Below are 17,543 nucleotides of genomic sequence, written 5' to 3'. Positions count from 1 at the left end.
GAAATCTCTTCCTTCTTCAGTGTTGCTGCGAAGGAGACGCGCGATTGTTGGAGGTGTAGGCTCCAAAGGCGGAAGCATAATGGAACCTTGAGCACAGCAGACCTGGAACTGTGGATTAGCGATGGATCCAGACATACGTTCTTTGAGCCACATGTGTGCCTGGCAGAAATTGCACTCGCCATCCATGCGTCCCAAGGTATGTCTCTCTGGAAGTTCCCACTCGTCATTTCGGCCACTGTTGAGCGTTCCTGATTGTTCACTTGACAGCGTATAAGCATGATGGTCGAAATCTGCTTGGGCAACGGGCGCAGGTAAAGTACGAATACGTTCCGTAGTGTCACTTTCTCCAGCTACCCTCATAGCCAGTCTTGCTGGATTCAACGGGCAAGCGAAATGGTTGGAACGCTGGTGACCCAGTTGTGGGCAAGCTCCGCAACGGACTTCGCTTGGTCCTTGGGTTGTAGTAATTCTACTTTGTTGGGCACGTGGGGGTTGTTGGGGCAGTTGCGGTTGGTGGAGTGAGCATGTCCTGGCAAACTGCAAGAAACACAATAAACGTTTGAAGATGACATTGAATTAGTTTTACAGAGGAAGAATAAGAAAGAAGAAAGGAACAGGCCTGGATAATGCGAAGCAACACGATCTCTTGCATCCGTGTATGTATCATGGTCTATCTATTCACAAAAGGAAGCACAAATCATGAGCCATAATTCAACATCCGCTCAGATCTTATCGTAAATCATGTGATTACAACAATTTTATCCAATCAACGTTCATTGACTTTGAAAATACCCAATCATCAGCGGTCTTTCGTCGGCAAACAAATGTGACGGTGAAATATATCCAAATATGGCAACTCAGAGGCAAACATTTTAATAAGGTTGAGATTATGGAGCAGAAAGGGTGAACAAATGAACAGGCTACACTTTGATCAGCGGATCGCGTCTTTTCGGACAATGGGGTTGCTTTTTAAGGGCATAGTGGCAGAGCGGAGTGTCACTGATAAGATCCGATTTGACACTGTTCACCTGTCGCTCTTGACTGCTCCCGCGTGATAGCGGATACGTCCAATAAGTCATATCAGAACACGGTCAAGTCAAGTGATGCCACCCTACGGGTAGCGATAGTTGGAGCATCCCAGAAAAAAAATGTGAAGGAAAGCATGCGAGTGTACTGCTTTTATCTCTGACATTACGGCGGACACCCCATCGTGTGAGCTTCTGTTTGCGGTGCTACCACCCCATACGCTCATATGTATGCATATAGAGATTTAGTTGCTGCGCATTGAAAAAACCCACTGCAAATCACTGTGTGCCTCGGGTAAAAGTCGGATCATCTGCCATTTTCCAGACAGTTTTTCCGGCCCTTTCATCGATGCACGAGTTACAAAAGAGATAATGATGTCTATAATGAGACATTTTCACAAAAGTCTGACATCGTGGTTAGTAATGGAACTCTTGATGTGAAGTTGCCGTTACAGCACAGCTTTTTAAAGATAAGAGGGGGTGGCATTTTATTTTGGAGCAACGGATAAATAAACAGTTTGAAATGATTTGAAAGAGAGGGACTAATTACAATGGATGTGTGGTATATGACAAATGACATAATGTTCCTTCACTAGAAGCAACATAAAAGTGGAAAGGTCATGGGGAGGGTAACAAAACAAAGAAAGCTGAATCATCTTACGCGTGAGGACGTTTGATGGTCTCTTTGTCGTCTAAACCAGCTGCGGAGGAAGTACGTTTGATACGGTAGGTGAGGTTGTCTTCATCTTCTATATCGGACATTTCAGGCATCAAAAGGGAACCATCTTCTGGAAATCGGCAAATGGTTGGTAGAGAGAAGCTAGCCGCATCAAGTTTATCACACTATAAAAAACAGCGAAAAAAAGGGTAAATAATCCTTCCGGTATGCAAGATAATCATCAACGGAGAAGAAAAAAAAAAAAAGGCTGCATGACGATAACATACCTTGTACAAAGTAGGTGTATCCATGCAGTTAACAATCAGTTGAATAAACTCGCACATGCCGGCCTCAAACGTATCCAAAGGATACTGGTGAGCAAGTTGGTCGAGGTTTTCCATCAAAGAATCTTGATCAAGATTTAAAAACTATGATTTTCGTTAGGATTATGTACTGATTATTATTATTTTTTTTGGATCTCATGAAAATTTTACCTGTTTTTCTCGTTCACGTAATTGCGTTTTGAAGAGGAACATGGTGCGTGTTTTCGGGAACAAAAGATGGTGATCGGCTGCTTTGATGCCCCAGATATCATCATCGTCTTCTTCTGCATCTTCATCTTCTTCATCTTCTTCTTCCTCGTCATCGAGGTTTTCGGGCTCGTCTTCGTCTTCAACGTCACCATACGAGAAAATTTCAGAGATGGAGGCCAAGCCTGCATGGCGGCGTACACTTTGAATAGCCGCTTGGGTTAAGAGTTCCAGGAATAAATCGTACCAACGTGGAGGCATTCCTCCGCCCATCACTCTTTGACCAGCAAATATCATGGGCTTGGCATCTTCGGCATTATCCAGAGCAACACGTAAAGTCATCGCGCTCGTTTTCAAGAAAAACGGAATTGCTTCTGTCAAGAGACGTTTTCCATCCCCAAATACGATGTTTGTAAGTTGACAAAGATGCAAGCGTTGCTCAAATCTCGCATCGAATTTCAAGCCAGGTGTCTTATTACAAAGAATGCCTTTTGAAGGAAAAAAAAAAGTCAAAGTAAATAAATAAAAGAATCGAATAAATTACATAGGGTGGAGACTCGCTATTTACCTGCTACAATTGACTCGACCGCTTGCTCTGCTTTCGTCAAATCTGACCATCGCGTGTGACGATCCTTCTCTGACAGTTTCGAAAGGCGTGATTGAATGGAGAGATGCAACAAATAATCGAGGATGATATTGTTTGTCGAGGAGGTCGTCGGAGGAAGCCGTTGGTTTAAAGGAGAAAAGATGAAGTTGAGGCTTCGACGTCGGAACGAGAAAGGTTGCTGAGGAAGGATATCTTGATGGCGATTATTTGACTGCATAGATTTAAAAAGGACCAGCTGCAATGGAGTAAAAGAAAAAGCAGTAAGATATAAGTACAAAGAAAAAAAGAGAGATAAAGAAAAAAAAAATTTGACGATCAAGGAACAGAAGTGTAAGTCTTTTAGTGGGAGATAACAGATTCCTTTTTGTTCCGATCCGAGTCACACAGCAAATGATATCGCACTGCTCTTTAATCCGGATTCACTTGCAAACTCCCCAACATGCTCCTATCTTATCCTTCCATATATGGTAATCACTATCTTCTTTTGGATGATCTTTTTTTTTCTGTATTTTCATATGACCTTTGAAAAAATGCTAGGGAGGAAATGGACGGCGGAGAATAGTTTTTCCTTATGTACACGGTGGGAAATAATGATATGAAATAACGAGGTATAAGGTTATGCTTGATTTGGAGAAATCGACAAGCGACTCTGTTTTCTCTTGAATGGGTGCGCCAAAATCCACGTTACTGGCAACAAGCTCTGATACATGATACAAGAAATCATCGATTTTAAAATCGCGATAAGGAGCGTCACCAAATTTAGATTCGTATCCGGGCGCCGATTCCGTGGCATCCAGTCGGATTGCGCAGATACCATGTTGCTGGTTTTCTGAGCCCACAATGGTTGCCTTTGACAGACATCGCACGCGACGTAGACTGCACAATAGCGAAAACATGACAAAAGGTAATCCACCATGCCCATATACATATCTTCACTGTGATTCCCATCTGCGCTCTTTTTTCTGTTATTCGTTCCTATTTCGTACTCATTGGCATCTTCGTCATCCGATGTATACGTAGAATTTGACTCATGCACCAAACTTTCCGGTAGGTATTGGAATTGTACCACTTCCGGATTGAACCGCACGCCTATGGTCGTGACAGTACCTGCCATGCCATGCGGAACGGGAAACACCGCGCCATTTAAATGTTGTCGTAACGCCGACTTAAGTCCGCCGTTGTGCTCAGACATTGTTTTTGCAGATGTGTCCGCCTCAGTCGACGTGGTATAAAGCGGCCCATACAGCCCTAACCAGAAGAAACTTTGGATGAGCTTTTTTTCTGTTTCCGACTAATTTATCATCAGCACAGCACTGAATGGAACATACACGTGATGTCAGCTTCTTTTTGCCTACAGTGAATGTTGAATATCAGAATCATTGATTGGTGTTTGCCATAGTAGCCTATGCTTCACTACAGCCGCTTTTCTCTGCGCGCTTACCAGTTAATTTCTGATGGATCAACCATCGGATTCGTTCCGCCTAAATGTGATATACACCGCCTGGTCATTTGTCGCCACACGGCATTTTGATAGCGTTCCAAGCGTCTGGCTTCTGCTCGCAGATTCTGAATCCGATTGGTTTCTCTGGCGGAGGCCATGGCAAGCTTCATCTTGGCCTTGGTGACCTTTTTGCGGGTTTCATGATGTGCCTGTATGATATCTTTGGATGTCCATTCATGTGCGAGATAATCCACGCATCTTCCGGGATTCATGGTGAAATGGTTTTTTCTGTAAATGTTGGTTTCTTTAAGCAGAAAAAGACGAGTTCAAAGAAAAGTTTGTTGGCTGATATTATATATATGATAGATAAGCACCAATTTATCCAAGATTTTAAAAGCAGGAGAGAAGGAAAGCGATAGAAAATGATTATGCTGAAAAGGTCCAAAAAAAAAAAAATTTCTTTTATTTGTTTTGTTGATGGCAACACTTTGCCAAAAATCTAGACATATTGACCTTGATTGTGCACCTGTGTTTCGCTATTCCTACCTATCATTTTTACGTCATTTAAGAACAGCACAATCTCTCAAAGGAATGGCTAGATCGCGCCTTTCTAACAAGTTCATGGTTTGTATAGCTTGGGTGGAACTGTACTTTGGGCATTTTGATACATTCGCAAAATAGCTAGTAAAATGCCGAGCACGCGATCGGGTGTCGTTGATCCATAAATCAAGTTTTCTTTTCCTGCATTTTGTCTTTCATGCATTCTCGTAAAGGGATGGTTGATCCTTATTTGATGTAAGCTTTATTGATATTTTCAAAAAAAAAGTGGCATGGCACTTTTGTACCACGAATGAGTCAAAACTCTAATCAGGTTGTTTAGCGCTAGCTATTGACATGCTAAAACCAGAGTAACAGGCCATAATAACATCGATTTTCACCAGCGTAACCTCATGATCCATTTTCAATTGCTGTCAGTCTCATACTATTGTAAACATTTATTTTATGCATATCTCTCATTAGATGCAACTAAATCAAAGGCTTGGACAATGAATGTTTGCTGCCATGTTTGTGTCCTCTATTCCCAAACCTCATCGTAAGATTGTGGCTCGCAACGTTACAATCAGTCTGGAGTACGTATTATGCTTCAACATCTCCAACAGTTGTGGACAGACGCTCTAGCCAGGTCCTCGGTTTCGTAGTGCGTTACATGTGCTTATCTCAGGGAAACCGTGCACACCATTCCGAATAAAGATAAAGAATATCTCCAAAACACAAACACACCGTTTTCCGTGTGACATGCGTCTATGCATTATTTTTGCTTTAGTCTGGATCGGTGCTTGGTAAGCGAAAGAACGGGAGAAACGATCCTTTGCCGTGTGAACTGACCCATCCAAATGCACTGTTACACACATAGCCCCTTGTTACTATCTTTTGATGGCCCATCTGAAGGCATTGGTCTGTTTGTATCAACAACAAAATTTAAGTGGTGTTCTTGCAGAAGCAAGACATCGTAGACTGAAAGAAAATCACTCGAAAGTTAAATAAAACAAGATCGTATATGCCTATTTTGGGAAATAAAAAAAAGGTTTAAAAACAAACGCAGACGTCACTTACATTCGTGCGTCAAGTTTTTTTCTTCTTTACCGTAAAGAAAGAAACGAGCGCAAGAACGATGGCGGTTGACATGAGCTCCCTGGGATCACGCATGATGTACTTTTTTATTCTCTCATATTCTTCTGCTACTGGCTGTACTGACGAGGTTTATTTCTTATATTTATGCTATTCAGGCAATTCGACTCTGTACAAGACGAACTGGAGTATTATCGCATGCATGCGGAAAATCTCGAGAGCACATTACAAGAAACAAGAGCCGCACTCGATGAATTTCAAATATCCTCCCGTGAATTGGAAGAAGAACTGGAGAAGGAATTGCAAACCACTGAAAAGGCGTACAAGGATCTGAAAGCACGTTGCGAACAATCACGACGAGATGCTGAAGATTGGAAGGTGATTTTCTGTCTGTCTTTTTGACATGCAATACATCTCACGCACAAGTATCTTGATGGATATGGTTTTGTAGGCAAAATATACCCAAGCAAAGCACGAGCAGAATATGTCCCAAATGCAGATGCAACGTGAGATCGATATTCTTCGGGCGACAGAAGAAATGTTTCGGAAGAAAATTTTGGAGCTAGAACTAGACAACGATGATCTTGAACGGACAGAGAGGTAAATTAAAACGATGCGCTTGGATTTACATCAGTTTATTCAATATCGCATGCTGTATAGAGCGGCTGCTTCGTCCTTGAGTGATTTGGAGGTCAAGCTCAACAAAGCCATTGAACGAAATGTCATTCTCGGTAAGGGGATCCGCGTATATTCATTCTTCTTGCAAGCTGGAGCTTTTAACAATGAGCCAATGAAGAGAACGAAATTGCGACCAAGGACAGTTTAACAGAACAAACGCAACGATTGAAAGATGAACTTAATGGTAATTTATCTTTACTATGTTCACAAAAAGAAAAAAAAAAGATTGAATGCTACAACCTTAATAGAGGTGAATCAGGAATTGTCGGTATTACGGCATAAATCGTTGAAGCAATCGGAAGCGATCCAGGAAATGGAAGCCAAATTGGAAGCATCGGAGAAAAAATGCCGTGACATGGAACAGCAACAACGCATGTCACGTTCATCCACACCCGATGCTGGTTCGCTCTATTTTGAACCCTACGGACGCATGAGCTCAAGACCACGTATACCCAGAGCAGGCAATGTCGGAGACACGCCTGTTGCACTCTCTGTAGCAAGCTCCAACCCCGTGAAAATGGTGCAGGAAATGGTCGGAAGAGTTAGGGTAATATATCGCTATCTTTTCCCGTTCACGTGCTTCCGATCTGATAACCATACTCATCTTGCTCGATAGAGTTTGGAGGCGCGTCTTCAATCATGTCGATCTTTGGTAACCCCTCTTTTGAATCCGCCTCCTTCCTACAGTTCATCTATTCCTGCCTCCAATTACGGTCAAACTGATACAGTCATGACCAGTCGACCTTCCTCACCTAGCAGTATTCGTTCCGGCAGTCCGATGCATTTTTCAAACATCAAGGCACGACGACCCTCCGAGTACATGAAGGTATTTGTTTGTTGTGATATTTCATCTTCAAGTCACTAATGCTTGCTCTACCTAACAGCATTAAAGCAATCCTCCAATACACTATATTATATATACAAATGGCTGTTGAGATTTGCTTAGGTTTATCACCTTTTTAAACAGCTTTTTATTTCATGTCCACAATAGCTTCAAAAAATATCCAGTACAGCTTTTTTTTTGTGAATATCTACGATCATGTCGCTTTAAAAACGAAATACAGTGATAATTTCATTGTATCAATGATACAAGGAGATATCATTTGGTCACAGCACACAAATGCATCTTGACTATTTTTTTGAAAGTCACACTCATGCAAAACTTGATTGAATTTTCCAGAAGATGACTCGCTCTTGTCATCTTACGCCAACATCTCTGTAAAAAGCGTATGCCGCCGCAACAGCCATCATCTGGTAACGAAATCCTTGAATGGTATCGCTCCATTCCACCTGTCACTAGAACCCTCTTGACTTTGTCGGTGACCACCTCCGTCTCGGCCGCCGTGGGTCTTGTGCCTCCATATCAGCTCATGTTCCTTTGGCCAAATGTCAGCAGAAAGTTACAGGTAAGCAAAGCTTTGAAATCCCTACTCTTACGCCTATTTACAGTGATGTTCTCCAGCTTTGGCGTTTGGTCACTTGCTTTTTCTACAGTGGCGTTGATCTCGGATACGCGATGAATCTATTTTTTCTTTACCGATATTCAGCCCAGCTTGAAACGGAAGTATTCATGGGCAGAACAGCCGATTATGTGTACTTTTACTTGATTACAAGCGGATTGCAGCTGGTAGGAAACAAGCGTTTATTTTATCTTCGATCCCATGAAACTGAAAACAGTGCTTTCTAGGCTGCAGCTCGTCTCTTCGACCTGTACTTGTTGACGGATGGATTGTTAATGTCCATGGCTTATCTCTGGTCACAGCACAACAAAGAAACATTGGTTACCGCTATGTTTGGTTTCCGTTTTAAAGTAGGTGCTTCCCGGGATCATTTTAATCGTCCATGCTAACACAATCTGGCGAATCTGTTAGGGACTTTACTTGCCTTGGGTCCTGCTCGCATACGACTTTTTGGCTCGAGGAGGAAGAGGTTTACCGTATGCCTCATTGGCAGGTATCGCAGCTGCTCATATATATTATTACTTAACGACGATTCACCCGGGTCGAGGCGGTCGAGGTTATCTCACTACACCTTCCTTTCTACAACGCCTATTTCCAGCAAGAGGTGTAAACGGCAATGCTTCAACTGGTGGCGTTTATATGATGGGACGACCACAGCAGCAACGACAGCAACAGGCGCCTACTAATGTCTTTGGTGGCCATTCTTGGGGTCGAGGACATAGATTAGGAAGCTAAGTAGGTGGTTGACGCGACGAGCCGAATTACGAGCGATGGTATCCATGCATTTCTCAATTGACAAATCTTTTGTACTTTTATTCAGAGTTTATGCATTAGCAGCGCTGCCCTCTTAACATAATAAAAAACAAAATGCAACTTGTCATTCAAATCCAAGCAGTTCTATAGCACCTCACAGCAAAAGATTATATGGTGTGGGTCCAGTAATGGATCCGAGAAATCAACCAGCATCAACAAAAAATAAGCGATGAAGGGGGCCCCAAAAAAAAGACGACGAAATAAAAATATGCCGCCATTCAATTCAGGGTACGCTTCCCACGTGATTTCAGAATAGAGCGATCTGATTGGTGGACCTAATATTTTAACTATTTGTAATAACATTTTTGATTTTCAATATGTAAGTGTGGTGGGAGAGTGGTGACTAAACTGATGCAAGTGTAGCCCAAAGAAAGAATATTTAGAACGGAGAAGATTAGCTTCAGAACTTCCATGGTTCTTCCTCCGAATACTAACTTCTTGTTACTATAAATCGTGAATAGAGTATAACCGACTGTAAAAACTATCAGACTATTCCAAAGAGACTTCCAAAAATGTAGGCGCTAATCCAAAGTGTATCTTCGAAACGATGTATTCAAAGAAAAAGAGATCAAGGATAAAATCTGAGGATACTGATAGAGAAATTTCTTAAAAGATATTTAAATATTTAACCGTACTATAGTTTCCTAGCTCAGAGATTACATAATATGTAAGAACAATAGAAATAATCATGGTTTGATTCATTGTCAGAACGCGTAATGATCATAAGATAATTTCAGATCGTTAAACGAACTTCACAAAAAATCGAACGGGATTTCCACTTCACACTCCGCTTCTGAAAAAGAAGGAACCGACAAATCGATCGATATTTCATCGCCCAAACATCATAGCACCACGGGAGAAACACCAAAAGAAAGGGAAAAGACCAACGAATTCAGTAAACCACAGAAATTAACCAGAACAAGGGAAATCCGAAAAAGGCCAGTCGGCCGAGGCTTATAAAACTTTGGTTTTCACATCAAAAATGACTTGCTGGTGTAGTCGGTTATCACGCCTGTCTCACACACAGGCGGTCGCCGGTTCGAATCCGGCGCAAGTCAACTTTTTGTTTTATATTTTTCGGTTTTTCTTTATTTTTGGTTTCATGTCGTATTTACTGGATCTGATAAACTGCACGATCACCAAAGTAAATAGACGAGGATTGACAATAAAACGAATGATGATGTTTATTCAATATTTTGGGGTTTCTTTTTATATTCTATTATGACAATGCTATCTATTCATGATATATCGACTATTACTCATACTGAGCTTTGTTGTTGATATTTACGAACCGTGAGTCATTAAGACAAAACGTTTAGAGGACCGCTAACAGGTCCGACATTCATTCATTGTCAAATGTTCACCTGTGTTCTGCTCTTAGAAGCTGAGGATTATGAGTTAAAGGTTTCTTTTATTAAAAAGTTTGAGTACTCGCCCATTGCAGGCTATTGCTCGCCCTGAATCGAGGAGAGAATACTTCGAAAGAAAAACAACATTTAGAAATAAAGGCAAGGGAACTGAATTATGAAATGAGGATTTTCATTTATTAGAGGCAGTTGAGGACGCATTGATAGAAACTAGGTTCAACCGAAAAAGGCGTCTGTTGTAGAAAGAAGTAAAGGATAAGTTTTTATTGTTCAAGGAGGAGTGAGTGGTATAATCAAAAAGATCTCTGTGTATGATACTGTTGCTGATACCATGCTCGTTTTGGATCAAATTGCATACTATCAGGTTTTATTACGATAGAACTCATTCAATATGCGCGTACGCCTGTCCTTATTCTGCTTACAAGTTGTGTTTATGCATGTATCCTTTTATTTTTGAAGGTTATCGCGTGACTCGGTTTGATTATATGTCATACGGCGCAAAGATAACGGGGTAAGAGAATCTCTAATGTGCACCAACTATAGATGAAGTCAATCTCTTCATTCTCTCAACTTTTTCTTTGCAAACAAGAGGCAAAAGTTGTTTTCAGATGCGCAGTAATAATGGTTCGAGTCAGAATAGAAAGTAATAATGGTTCGAGTCAGAATAGAAAGCGCGGCTAGGCGGTTTCTTTACTTGATGTTTTGTGAAATACACTCAAGCTTCTCGCCTTTCTCTTTCGACAATTATTTTTCCAGACTGAATGAATTAATACCGAGCTAAAAAAAAAAAAAGGAAGGCAAAAATTACTTCTTAAATACGCGTGCGCAATAGAGGTTCGGTCTTTTCCCGATTTCATGCGATGCATACATACTCATTTTCAGCGGAAACTTTATGCGAGATCATAATCTCAGTCATGGACAATCTGTCATGGACCTGTTGATGAAACATAGTTGGTAAGATACAGCTTCAGCCACAGTGCATATATGTGTGTATGCGTTGACTACGGCTGACAACCTCACCATAAATTCCAAGTTGAACGTTTCTTCTGACAAGTTCGCTTTTGCCAGCGGTGAATTATTTACCCTTTTGGCTCGGTGAAAAAGGATAATGCACAGCTTTGTACGCAACCTAGTAAAAATATACAGCTCTGTATCCTCTCGTAATTAACATTCTACTGCAGACACCAAAGTGAGAGGCGGATGTTCAATTTATCATGAAGCAATTCGGCAGTGCTAAACAATGCTGCTGTTATTTTTGTTTCGATGTCATCGTTACATTTGATGATAAAACGTACATTGTTTGGGTCACAAGGTAAACTCAAACTTTTGAATTCCTTCTTGATCATCTCCTGAAACTCCAATATATCGGGATCGGTCCCGCCTACCGTTAAACAACGGTCACATTAGCTCGCGGAAGCGGAGAAGCTGAAAATGTTACAGAATCAGCAATGACAGGCAAGAAACGCGATAGTGCTTTTCTCGATCAATGCATTTCAGCGAACAAAATTCAACATTCGAAAAAATCTGTAGTATTCCGACGGATTATGACATTACTTTTATAAAGTACAAAAGCAGAAAGACAGGACTTACTGTGGTTCTTGCTGATATCGAAGGTACTAAGAAAAGCACGCTTGCGCGATTCCCACTTGCTGGTCCACAGTGATTAAATGCAATTGACCTTCGATTAGCCCCTTTGGTAAACGGTTTCTTTACACTTGCAACCGAAGGTGAGTCTATGGATCTGCATGTTAAATAATCGGCGTAAGTCTTGCTTACAATTACGATGATCTACACCATCTTTTTTTTTCCCAGCTTGCGATGATTTTGGTTGTCCACACACTTTGGAACAGTAAGAATGACGCTTCATACTTTGGATACAATTTTTGCTATACGTTCTTTATTCTGACAATACGTTATTCAGTTTGGTTTTTCTCGGAAGCGAACAGTTCCCGTACAAGGTAAATCAGATCAGCCATAGCAATCATCAGAATGGCGCAACTATTTTTATAGTTTTTTCATGTAACCTACCTAATGTAGGGAGTGCTGGATACACTTGCCAATCGAGCTATTGCACAAGGCACGAACGCTTGGACAGATGTGGATCATACTTGCTACAGTAAGCACCGCGTATTCGTGGATCGATCAAGTATGCTTTTTGCTAATAAGCTACGGTTTAAGCTATTACCACCGCTGGTAGCCAGGGTTTTCTTCAGTTGCTGCCAATTTATGTGGACCATATTTTGTATCCTACATTAACTGACAGCGGTTATTATACCGAAGTGCATCACATCAATGGCAAGGGCGAAGACGCAGGTAAAATACACATATACAGTGTTTTTTCCTTTTGAATAACTCAAAACTAATCGCTTCTGACGTGGTTTTGTAGGGGTAAGAGCTCGATGATAGGGTTTATAGATGTAAAAACCTCATGAACTGACTTATTGATCCATGCTTTACGTCTAGGTTGTCTATAGCGAAATGCAGGTAACCACAACAGCAAGCAGTTGTTTTGTCGAATATCACAGACTAAACGCTGTAGTAGGGTTGTCAAAATTCAGGTGATGATCGCATTCACCTTCGTATGAAGAGATTGATGTATCCCGAAAACTGTGGTTATCGTTCCGAAACGGGAGGTCTTATGGAACGGCTTCGAGAGTTATCAGTGGACAAGAGTAAGAGTATACAGTCGGAAATAGCTTGAACGATCATCATTTTGATTTGGTATTCTGTTAGTTCGTTCCTACCACCAGTCTTATTATCGTCCAGATAATTTATGCTTGGTAATCACTGGAAAAGTTTCTGAGCATAAGCTTTTGGCTGCCTTGGCTCCCATTGAAGAGAATATTATCAGCAAAGGAACCCTTCCTCCAATGCAACGACCTTGGATCAGCACAGGAAACTTCCCAAATCTTACAGACAACATCACGGAAACGGTGCTTTTCCCAGATGAAGATGAATCCATGGGCACCATTCTTATTGCATGGAATGGTCCCATGTGCAATGTAAGCTTTCATGGAATGAATATTTATAATTACTCGGATTTTTAACCCAATGAATAACTAGGACTATTTGCAAGCGAGAGCATTGGACGTGCTTAATGAGTATCTCACCGATTCGGCTGTGTCGGTTTTGCAGAAAGAGTTTGTTGAAATCGAGGAACCGCTCTGCACAGGTTTGTAGTGAAAAATTGAAAAAAAAAGTTAAATTGTTCGAAAGTATTCTGAGTGGAGATGAATTTGTTAGAGGTGGACTTCCATATTACGGATCATTTAAAGTCAACATTGATGTTCACATGCACGAGCGTGCCCATTGAAGAGATGGAGAAGGTGCCTTCTTTGTTCTTCGCTACGCTGCAACGTCTCATCGACAACAACGATATTGATATGAAACGTATGGAGGTCGTTCTTGAAAAGGAGATGCTGAAGGTAGGTTGTGTGGTACAGCAATCTCAATTAAGGGACAACACAGAATAACATGAATCGGGGTGCTATAGTTGCTGGACAGTGCCGAAACTGAAGCACATGAGACCGCGGCGGATCTCAGTATTTCAGGTACGTCTTCGTATATTGTGCTACTCATTATCTTGAGCATGATTTATTGAAATACTGTCAATATCACAGATTTTCTTTATGGCGCGATCGATGGATCGGATCTGAAAAAATCGGTCAAAATTCAACAGTATCTGGAGCAGTTGACGAAATTCACCAAAGCAGACTGGCTTAATTTGATGAAGAGGTCAGTATAGCCCAAAAATATATAGACCCATATCGCTCATATGATAAATAGATGGTATGTGGATGCCCCTCACATCACGCTCTTTGGCAAACCTTCAGCCCAGTTTGCCGAAGATCTTGCAGAAGAAGAACGTCAGCGCGTCGAAAAGCAACGCTCAGATTTGGGTGAGCAACGTTTGGCGGAACTACAGAAGAAGCTGGACGATGCGAAAACTGCAAACGATATGCCGCTGCCAAACGAGGTTATCGAGAATTTTGAGATCCCATCCGTATCCACGATCAACTTTATTAATGTACAGACCGCCAGAAATAACGACCTTGGTAACTTGTAAGTGCTTTGCCTGGTTTTGAAAACTTTTATTTTAAAAAAATTACTTAATTGATTGTTTTGAAACAGCAAGAACGCTGTGCAGGAACGTATCAATCGAGATGATAGCGCCGATGTGCCTTTGTTCATTCAGTTTGATCGTGAGTGTTTGATTTCTGGTACCTGATGCTCGTGGAAGATTGAAAAAAAGAATTAATCATGAATGTTTGTTTCTTTCAGATATTCGCTCGCGGTTTGTCAACGTATCCGCTCATATTAGCGCCGCTGGAATGCCTTCTCATTTGCTCCCATATACGCGGCTGTTCCTAAAGGCCATTTTCTCGCTTCCCGTACAAAAAGGCGATACACTTTTGACGTATGAGGATGTAGTCAAAGGTTTGAGTGAAGACATCATTGAATATGATGCCACCTTGGGCACATCGGGTGGTTTCCGGGAAATCGTCGTCTTTAGTTTGAAAGCAAAGGTTTGTGTACCTTGCGTATTCTGCTGGTTGTGCTGTATATTAATTACACCATCTAGGCTTCGAAATACCATCGTGCTGTTCAATGGTTGGAGGATATTCTGTGGCACACACAATTCACAGTAGAAAGGTATGTGGTCAAAATCATCCTATTGACAGCGAGACAGGCTGACAGTTCCTTTCCCATAGATTAAAGGTTTTGGCAAATCTCATTCTGAATGACATTCCACAAGCGAAGAGAGATGGACACGGTGTACGTATTCAGTTTTACGTTTTTTGTCAAGCAAGGTGATGATTCTTACCCGCTATCACTATTAGATGGCTACAGCTTCGATGCGTGCCTTCCAGTTCGATGCCAGCAAATCTGTGAGTGCTGCCCGCAATATTCTCTTCCAAACCGATTTCTTGCAGGAAGTGCTTCGTCAACTGGAAAACGATCCATCCTCCGTCTTGGCCGACTTGAATGCGTTCCGGGATGCATGTAAGAAAAAAGCTCTGATCTATTGTGCAGCATTCAGGATAGCTAACGAAAAATCTTCAGTATGCCGACCAGAAAACATGAGACTCCATGTTTCAGGGGATATCATGAATCTGGAAAACCCTCGAACAGTGTTCAAGAACTTCTCTCCTGCTACTGTACGTTGTTTGGTTTTCTTTTGATTATGCATGTCGTGGAGTCTTGCTGCATTCCGTCTACAGGAGCCGAAATTACTCACATTTCGTTGGAAAATAGGAGTTGACAGATTTAGCTCCCATTGTTCTCTCACAGGAAGTGCTTAATCCTGCTGGTAAGACACCAGGAAAAGTGGTAAGTGCAAAATCATTATCTTGGTCTGATCAATACCTTCTGAACACTGTCATCTTCTTTCTTTAGGCGGCAATTGTCGGTTTGCCCTCCATCGAAAACTCGTATTCTTTGCATACGGTGAAGGGTAAAAAATTAAGCGGAAGACTATGACGGTTTCCAGATATCTAACAGAGACATGTAGGACCTTCACGATTCGATGATCCCGATATTGCACCATTGCTGGTGTTGATTGAACTCCTTGATACTATGGAGGGTATTTTCTGGAAATTGATTCGCGGACAAGGATTAGCGTATTCTTGCTTCTTGAATGCGGATATTGAGGCTGGCTTGATCAGTTATACTATTTTTAAATCGCCTAATGCCTTTAAAGCATTTGAGCAGGCTCGATTGGTCATTACCCAGTTGGTCAACCATGAGGTAATGCTTATGGATAGAAGAGTGTACATCAAGATTCATACTGACTTTTTTTTTTTGTGTTGTTGCAGATGCAAATCGAACCATCCACTGTTGATGGAGCTAAAAGCGCAGTGATTTACAGTCTGGTAAATCGCGAAAACACGATGGAAAGAGCAGCATTACTATCGTTTGTGAATCAAGTGCTGAAGCAAATGCCGGCTTCTTACAGCCGAGACATCATGAGCGCTATTCAGGTACGTAACGGGGGGCAATACAGCTTTTCTGAGTCTTAAAATAATACTGATGCATTATCTCCCCCGTTCAGAACGTCACCATGGATGATTTGCAGCGAGTTTTGAACAAATACCTTGTCCATATGTTCAACCCGGGTACATCCAATGTGGTGGTTGTCAGTGCACCTGCCAAGATTGAGGAGATTCAAAAAGGATTCGAAGCCGTAGGCTTTGATATGAAATCGATCTCCTTGAATGACATCTCGCCCAGCTTTTGTGTGTAGAACATCCCAATCGGATGATCCACGAGTCTTTTATATTTATATAGATCCAAACTCGCGCTTACAAGAATATGTTTCAATAATAGATCATACATTTTGTGACCTTGAGCTTCTTCCGGGAGTGATGATGGGAAAAAAAATAAAAGTTAACTGTGGGTGTTTTATTTATACACTCAAACCAAAAACATTGACGATCGCATATAAGGATTTTGTCTCGTGTCGATGACTTGCACTGCCTATGATGATGATTGAATAAAACGAGCTATAGAGTGGTAGCTGAGAATGGATCCTTACCATCATGAAGATTGTCCCAATATACCGAACTTCCAGCATAAAATCCCGCTCCATTTTTTTGCATGATTAGGCAAGTTACTGGTGTATAAAATCGACGAAAAATGAATGGAACCAAATCTTTTTAGCATACAGCGGTTGTTTGACATTGATTGTCGGATAACTTACCGACATACTTGTAGTTTTGATTCATCTCCTTTAGCTTTTTTAAGGAAGAGACAATGATGGCGGAATTCCAGGTAGGTACCTTGCTGTGAGAATATTCGGCGTCCTGAATAGTGGCTTCTACTGTCTACAAGTAGTATTGAGCTCGCTGAAAAGGATGAATTTCCAATCATGAAATAGGTACCTCCTTGATGATGGCCAACGCTTCCTCTGTGTTGAATTTGGTCTTCTCCTGTGAATGGACTCAGATGAGCAAAAGATAGTTCGAATGTTAAAGCAATGACAAGCTTACATCGGCGGCTTGAGGGCCTTTGGTGGACACGGCGGTAGAAGTTTCCATGATATCTGCTGTTGATGTACTGTAAACGATGGAGATTCACAGTTGAAGCGATTCTTCACCTCTTTGACTGTGTCGGAATTTGCCAGATCACGTGCCATTCAAAGAGCCGCGTGCTTGGTTTTCATGCTGTTTGACAGGCATGACAACGAAATATAAAATGCAACCCTTCGCCAATAATCTTGTTTGAGGCAGTATATTCAACAAATTTTGTCAATGATTATCGATATCATTGCCAATTTTTATTTGTCCAAATTACATATTGTAAGCAGGAATGCAATACGCGATTTTTGGGATTTCA

The 17,543-nt window shown here is 41.4% G+C and overlaps 6 protein-coding genes and 1 non-coding gene across 7 annotated transcripts; 4 read left to right on the top strand and 3 right to left on the bottom strand.

Moving 5' to 3' along the window:
- Window positions 1-1,470: 1,470 nt before the first annotated feature.
- On the bottom strand, window positions 1,471-3,144 carry BYT42DRAFT_607934 (uncharacterized protein). The gene is made up of 4 exons (XM_051571185.1): window positions 2,782-3,144; window positions 2,178-2,701; window positions 1,971-2,111; window positions 1,471-1,868 (listed from the first exon to the last, which is right to left on the bottom strand). The coding sequence occupies exons 1-4, from the start codon at window positions 3,035-3,037 to the stop codon at window positions 1,683-1,685; spliced, it is 1,107 nt and encodes a 368-aa protein (XP_051419800.1). The 5' UTR covers window positions 3,038-3,144; the 3' UTR covers window positions 1,471-1,682.
- A 77-nt stretch (window positions 3,145-3,221) lies between these two features.
- Window positions 3,222-4,694, bottom strand: BYT42DRAFT_584877 (uncharacterized protein). Its single transcript, XM_051569929.1, has 3 exons — window positions 4,262-4,694; window positions 4,149-4,171; window positions 3,222-4,068 (listed from the first exon to the last, which is right to left on the bottom strand). Exons 1-3 carry the CDS (start codon window positions 4,531-4,533, stop codon window positions 3,437-3,439), a joined length of 927 nt encoding a protein of 308 aa, XP_051419799.1. The 5' UTR covers window positions 4,534-4,694; the 3' UTR covers window positions 3,222-3,436.
- A 1,193-nt stretch (window positions 4,695-5,887) lies between these two features.
- Window positions 5,888-7,720, top strand: BYT42DRAFT_584869 (uncharacterized protein). Its single transcript, XM_051569928.1, has 8 exons — window positions 5,888-5,971; window positions 6,049-6,268; window positions 6,342-6,490; window positions 6,551-6,621; window positions 6,687-6,752; window positions 6,817-7,115; window positions 7,185-7,394; window positions 7,453-7,720. Exons 1-8 carry the CDS (start codon window positions 5,934-5,936, stop codon window positions 7,456-7,458), a joined length of 1,059 nt encoding a protein of 352 aa, XP_051419798.1. The 5' UTR covers window positions 5,888-5,933; the 3' UTR covers window positions 7,459-7,720.
- BYT42DRAFT_584866 (Der1-like family-domain-containing protein) lies at window positions 7,703-9,019 on the top strand. The gene is made up of 4 exons (XM_051569927.1): window positions 7,703-7,974; window positions 8,031-8,195; window positions 8,256-8,378; window positions 8,440-9,019. Exons 1-4 carry the CDS (start codon window positions 7,798-7,800, stop codon window positions 8,761-8,763), a joined length of 789 nt encoding a protein of 262 aa, XP_051419797.1. The 5' UTR covers window positions 7,703-7,797; the 3' UTR covers window positions 8,764-9,019.
- An 806-nt stretch (window positions 9,020-9,825) lies between these two features.
- On the top strand, window positions 9,826-9,899 carry BYT42DRAFT_t128. Its single transcript has one exon. It is a non-coding gene; the product is annotated as a tRNA-Val (tRNA).
- Window positions 9,900-11,694: 1,795 nt separating this feature from the next.
- Window positions 11,695-16,452, top strand: BYT42DRAFT_595522 (Metalloenzyme, LuxS/M16 peptidase-like protein; the record flags this gene model as incomplete). The annotated part of the gene is made up of 26 exons (XM_051570860.1): window positions 11,695-11,821; window positions 11,897-11,935; window positions 12,021-12,057; window positions 12,130-12,166; window positions 12,246-12,324; window positions 12,387-12,521; window positions 12,595-12,596; window positions 12,672-12,692; window positions 12,751-12,880; window positions 12,942-13,210; window positions 13,272-13,380; window positions 13,452-13,633; window positions 13,702-13,759; window positions 13,829-13,943; window positions 13,995-14,270; window positions 14,340-14,410; window positions 14,490-14,734; window positions 14,791-14,861; window positions 14,921-14,984; window positions 15,050-15,212; window positions 15,273-15,367; window positions 15,465-15,539; window positions 15,606-15,663; window positions 15,721-15,956; window positions 16,025-16,189; window positions 16,261-16,452. 26 exons carry the CDS (start codon window positions 11,695-11,697, stop codon window positions 16,450-16,452), a joined length of 3,051 nt encoding a protein of 1,016 aa, XP_051419796.1.
- BYT42DRAFT_584854 (Tctex-1 family-domain-containing protein) lies at window positions 16,167-17,286 on the bottom strand. The gene is made up of 5 exons (XM_051569926.1): window positions 17,198-17,286; window positions 17,090-17,137; window positions 16,909-17,032; window positions 16,744-16,821; window positions 16,167-16,685 (listed from the first exon to the last, which is right to left on the bottom strand). The coding sequence occupies exons 1-5, from the start codon at window positions 17,243-17,245 to the stop codon at window positions 16,615-16,617; spliced, it is 369 nt and encodes a 122-aa protein (XP_051419795.1). The 5' UTR covers window positions 17,246-17,286; the 3' UTR covers window positions 16,167-16,614.
- Window positions 17,287-17,543: the final 257 nt, after the last annotated feature.

The sequence above is a fragment of the Radiomyces spectabilis genome (genome assembly GCF_025331425.1).
Source record: "Radiomyces spectabilis strain NRRL 2753 chromosome Unknown BYT42scaffold_13, whole genome shotgun sequence".
Taxonomy (NCBI): domain Eukaryota; kingdom Fungi; phylum Mucoromycota; class Mucoromycetes; order Mucorales; family Radiomycetaceae; genus Radiomyces; species Radiomyces spectabilis.
This window is presented reverse-complemented; position numbering and strand designations above follow the sequence as displayed.

What these genes read in the sequence shown, in the direction of transcription:
- BYT42DRAFT_584877 (XM_051569929.1), bottom strand. Translation starts at nt 4,533, where the DNA reads ATGAATCCCGGAAGATGCGTGGATTATCTCGCACATGAATGGACATCC. An exon ending in GATCCATCAGAAATTAACTG is followed by an intron (nt 4,172 to 4,261) that starts GTAAGCGCGCAG and finishes CATTCACTGTAG; the next exon opens with GCAAAAAGAAGCTGACATCA. An exon ending in AAAAGAAGCTGACATCACGT is followed by an intron (nt 4,069 to 4,148) that starts GTATGTTCCATT and finishes TCTTCTGGTTAG; the next exon opens with GGCTGTATGGGCCGCTTTAT.
- BYT42DRAFT_584854 (XM_051569926.1), bottom strand. Translation starts at nt 17,245, where the DNA reads ATGGAAACTTCTACCGCCGTGTCCACCAAAGGCCCTCAAGCCGCCGAT. An exon ending in AAGGCCCTCAAGCCGCCGAT is followed by an intron (nt 17,138 to 17,197) that starts GTAAGCTTGTCA and finishes GTCCATTCACAG; the next exon opens with GAGAAGACCAAATTCAACAC. An exon ending in TCAAAACTACAAGTATGTCG is followed by an intron (nt 16,822 to 16,908) that starts GTAAGTTATCCG and finishes TTTATACACCAG; the next exon opens with TAACTTGCCTAATCATGCAA.
- BYT42DRAFT_584866 (XM_051569927.1), top strand. Translation starts at nt 7,798, where the DNA reads ATGCCGCCGCAACAGCCATCATCTGGTAACGAAATCCTTGAATGGTAT. An exon ending in ATGTCAGCAGAAAGTTACAG is followed by an intron (nt 7,975 to 8,030) that starts GTAAGCAAAGCT and finishes GATGTTCTCCAG; the next exon opens with CTTTGGCGTTTGGTCACTTG. An exon ending in TTACAAGCGGATTGCAGCTG is followed by an intron (nt 8,196 to 8,255) that starts GTAGGAAACAAG and finishes AGTGCTTTCTAG; the next exon opens with GCTGCAGCTCGTCTCTTCGA.
- BYT42DRAFT_584869 (XM_051569928.1), top strand. Translation starts at nt 5,934, where the DNA reads ATGGCGGTTGACATGAGCTCCCTGGGATCACGCATGAT. An exon ending in TCCCTGGGATCACGCATGAT is followed by an intron (nt 5,972 to 6,048) that starts GTACTTTTTTAT and finishes TATGCTATTCAG; the next exon opens with GCAATTCGACTCTGTACAAG. An exon ending in AAATGGTCGGAAGAGTTAGG is followed by an intron (nt 7,116 to 7,184) that starts GTAATATATCGC and finishes CTTGCTCGATAG; the next exon opens with AGTTTGGAGGCGCGTCTTCA.
- BYT42DRAFT_607934 (XM_051571185.1), bottom strand. Translation starts at nt 3,037, where the DNA reads ATGCAGTCAAATAATCGCCATCAAGATATCCTTCCTCAGCAACCTTTC. An exon ending in TACGTGAACGAGAAAAACAG is followed by an intron (nt 2,112 to 2,177) that starts GTAAAATTTTCA and finishes CGAAAATCATAG; the next exon opens with TTTTTAAATCTTGATCAAGA. An exon ending in ATACACCTACTTTGTACAAG is followed by an intron (nt 1,869 to 1,970) that starts GTATGTTATCGT and finishes TGTTTTTTATAG; the next exon opens with TGTGATAAACTTGATGCGGC.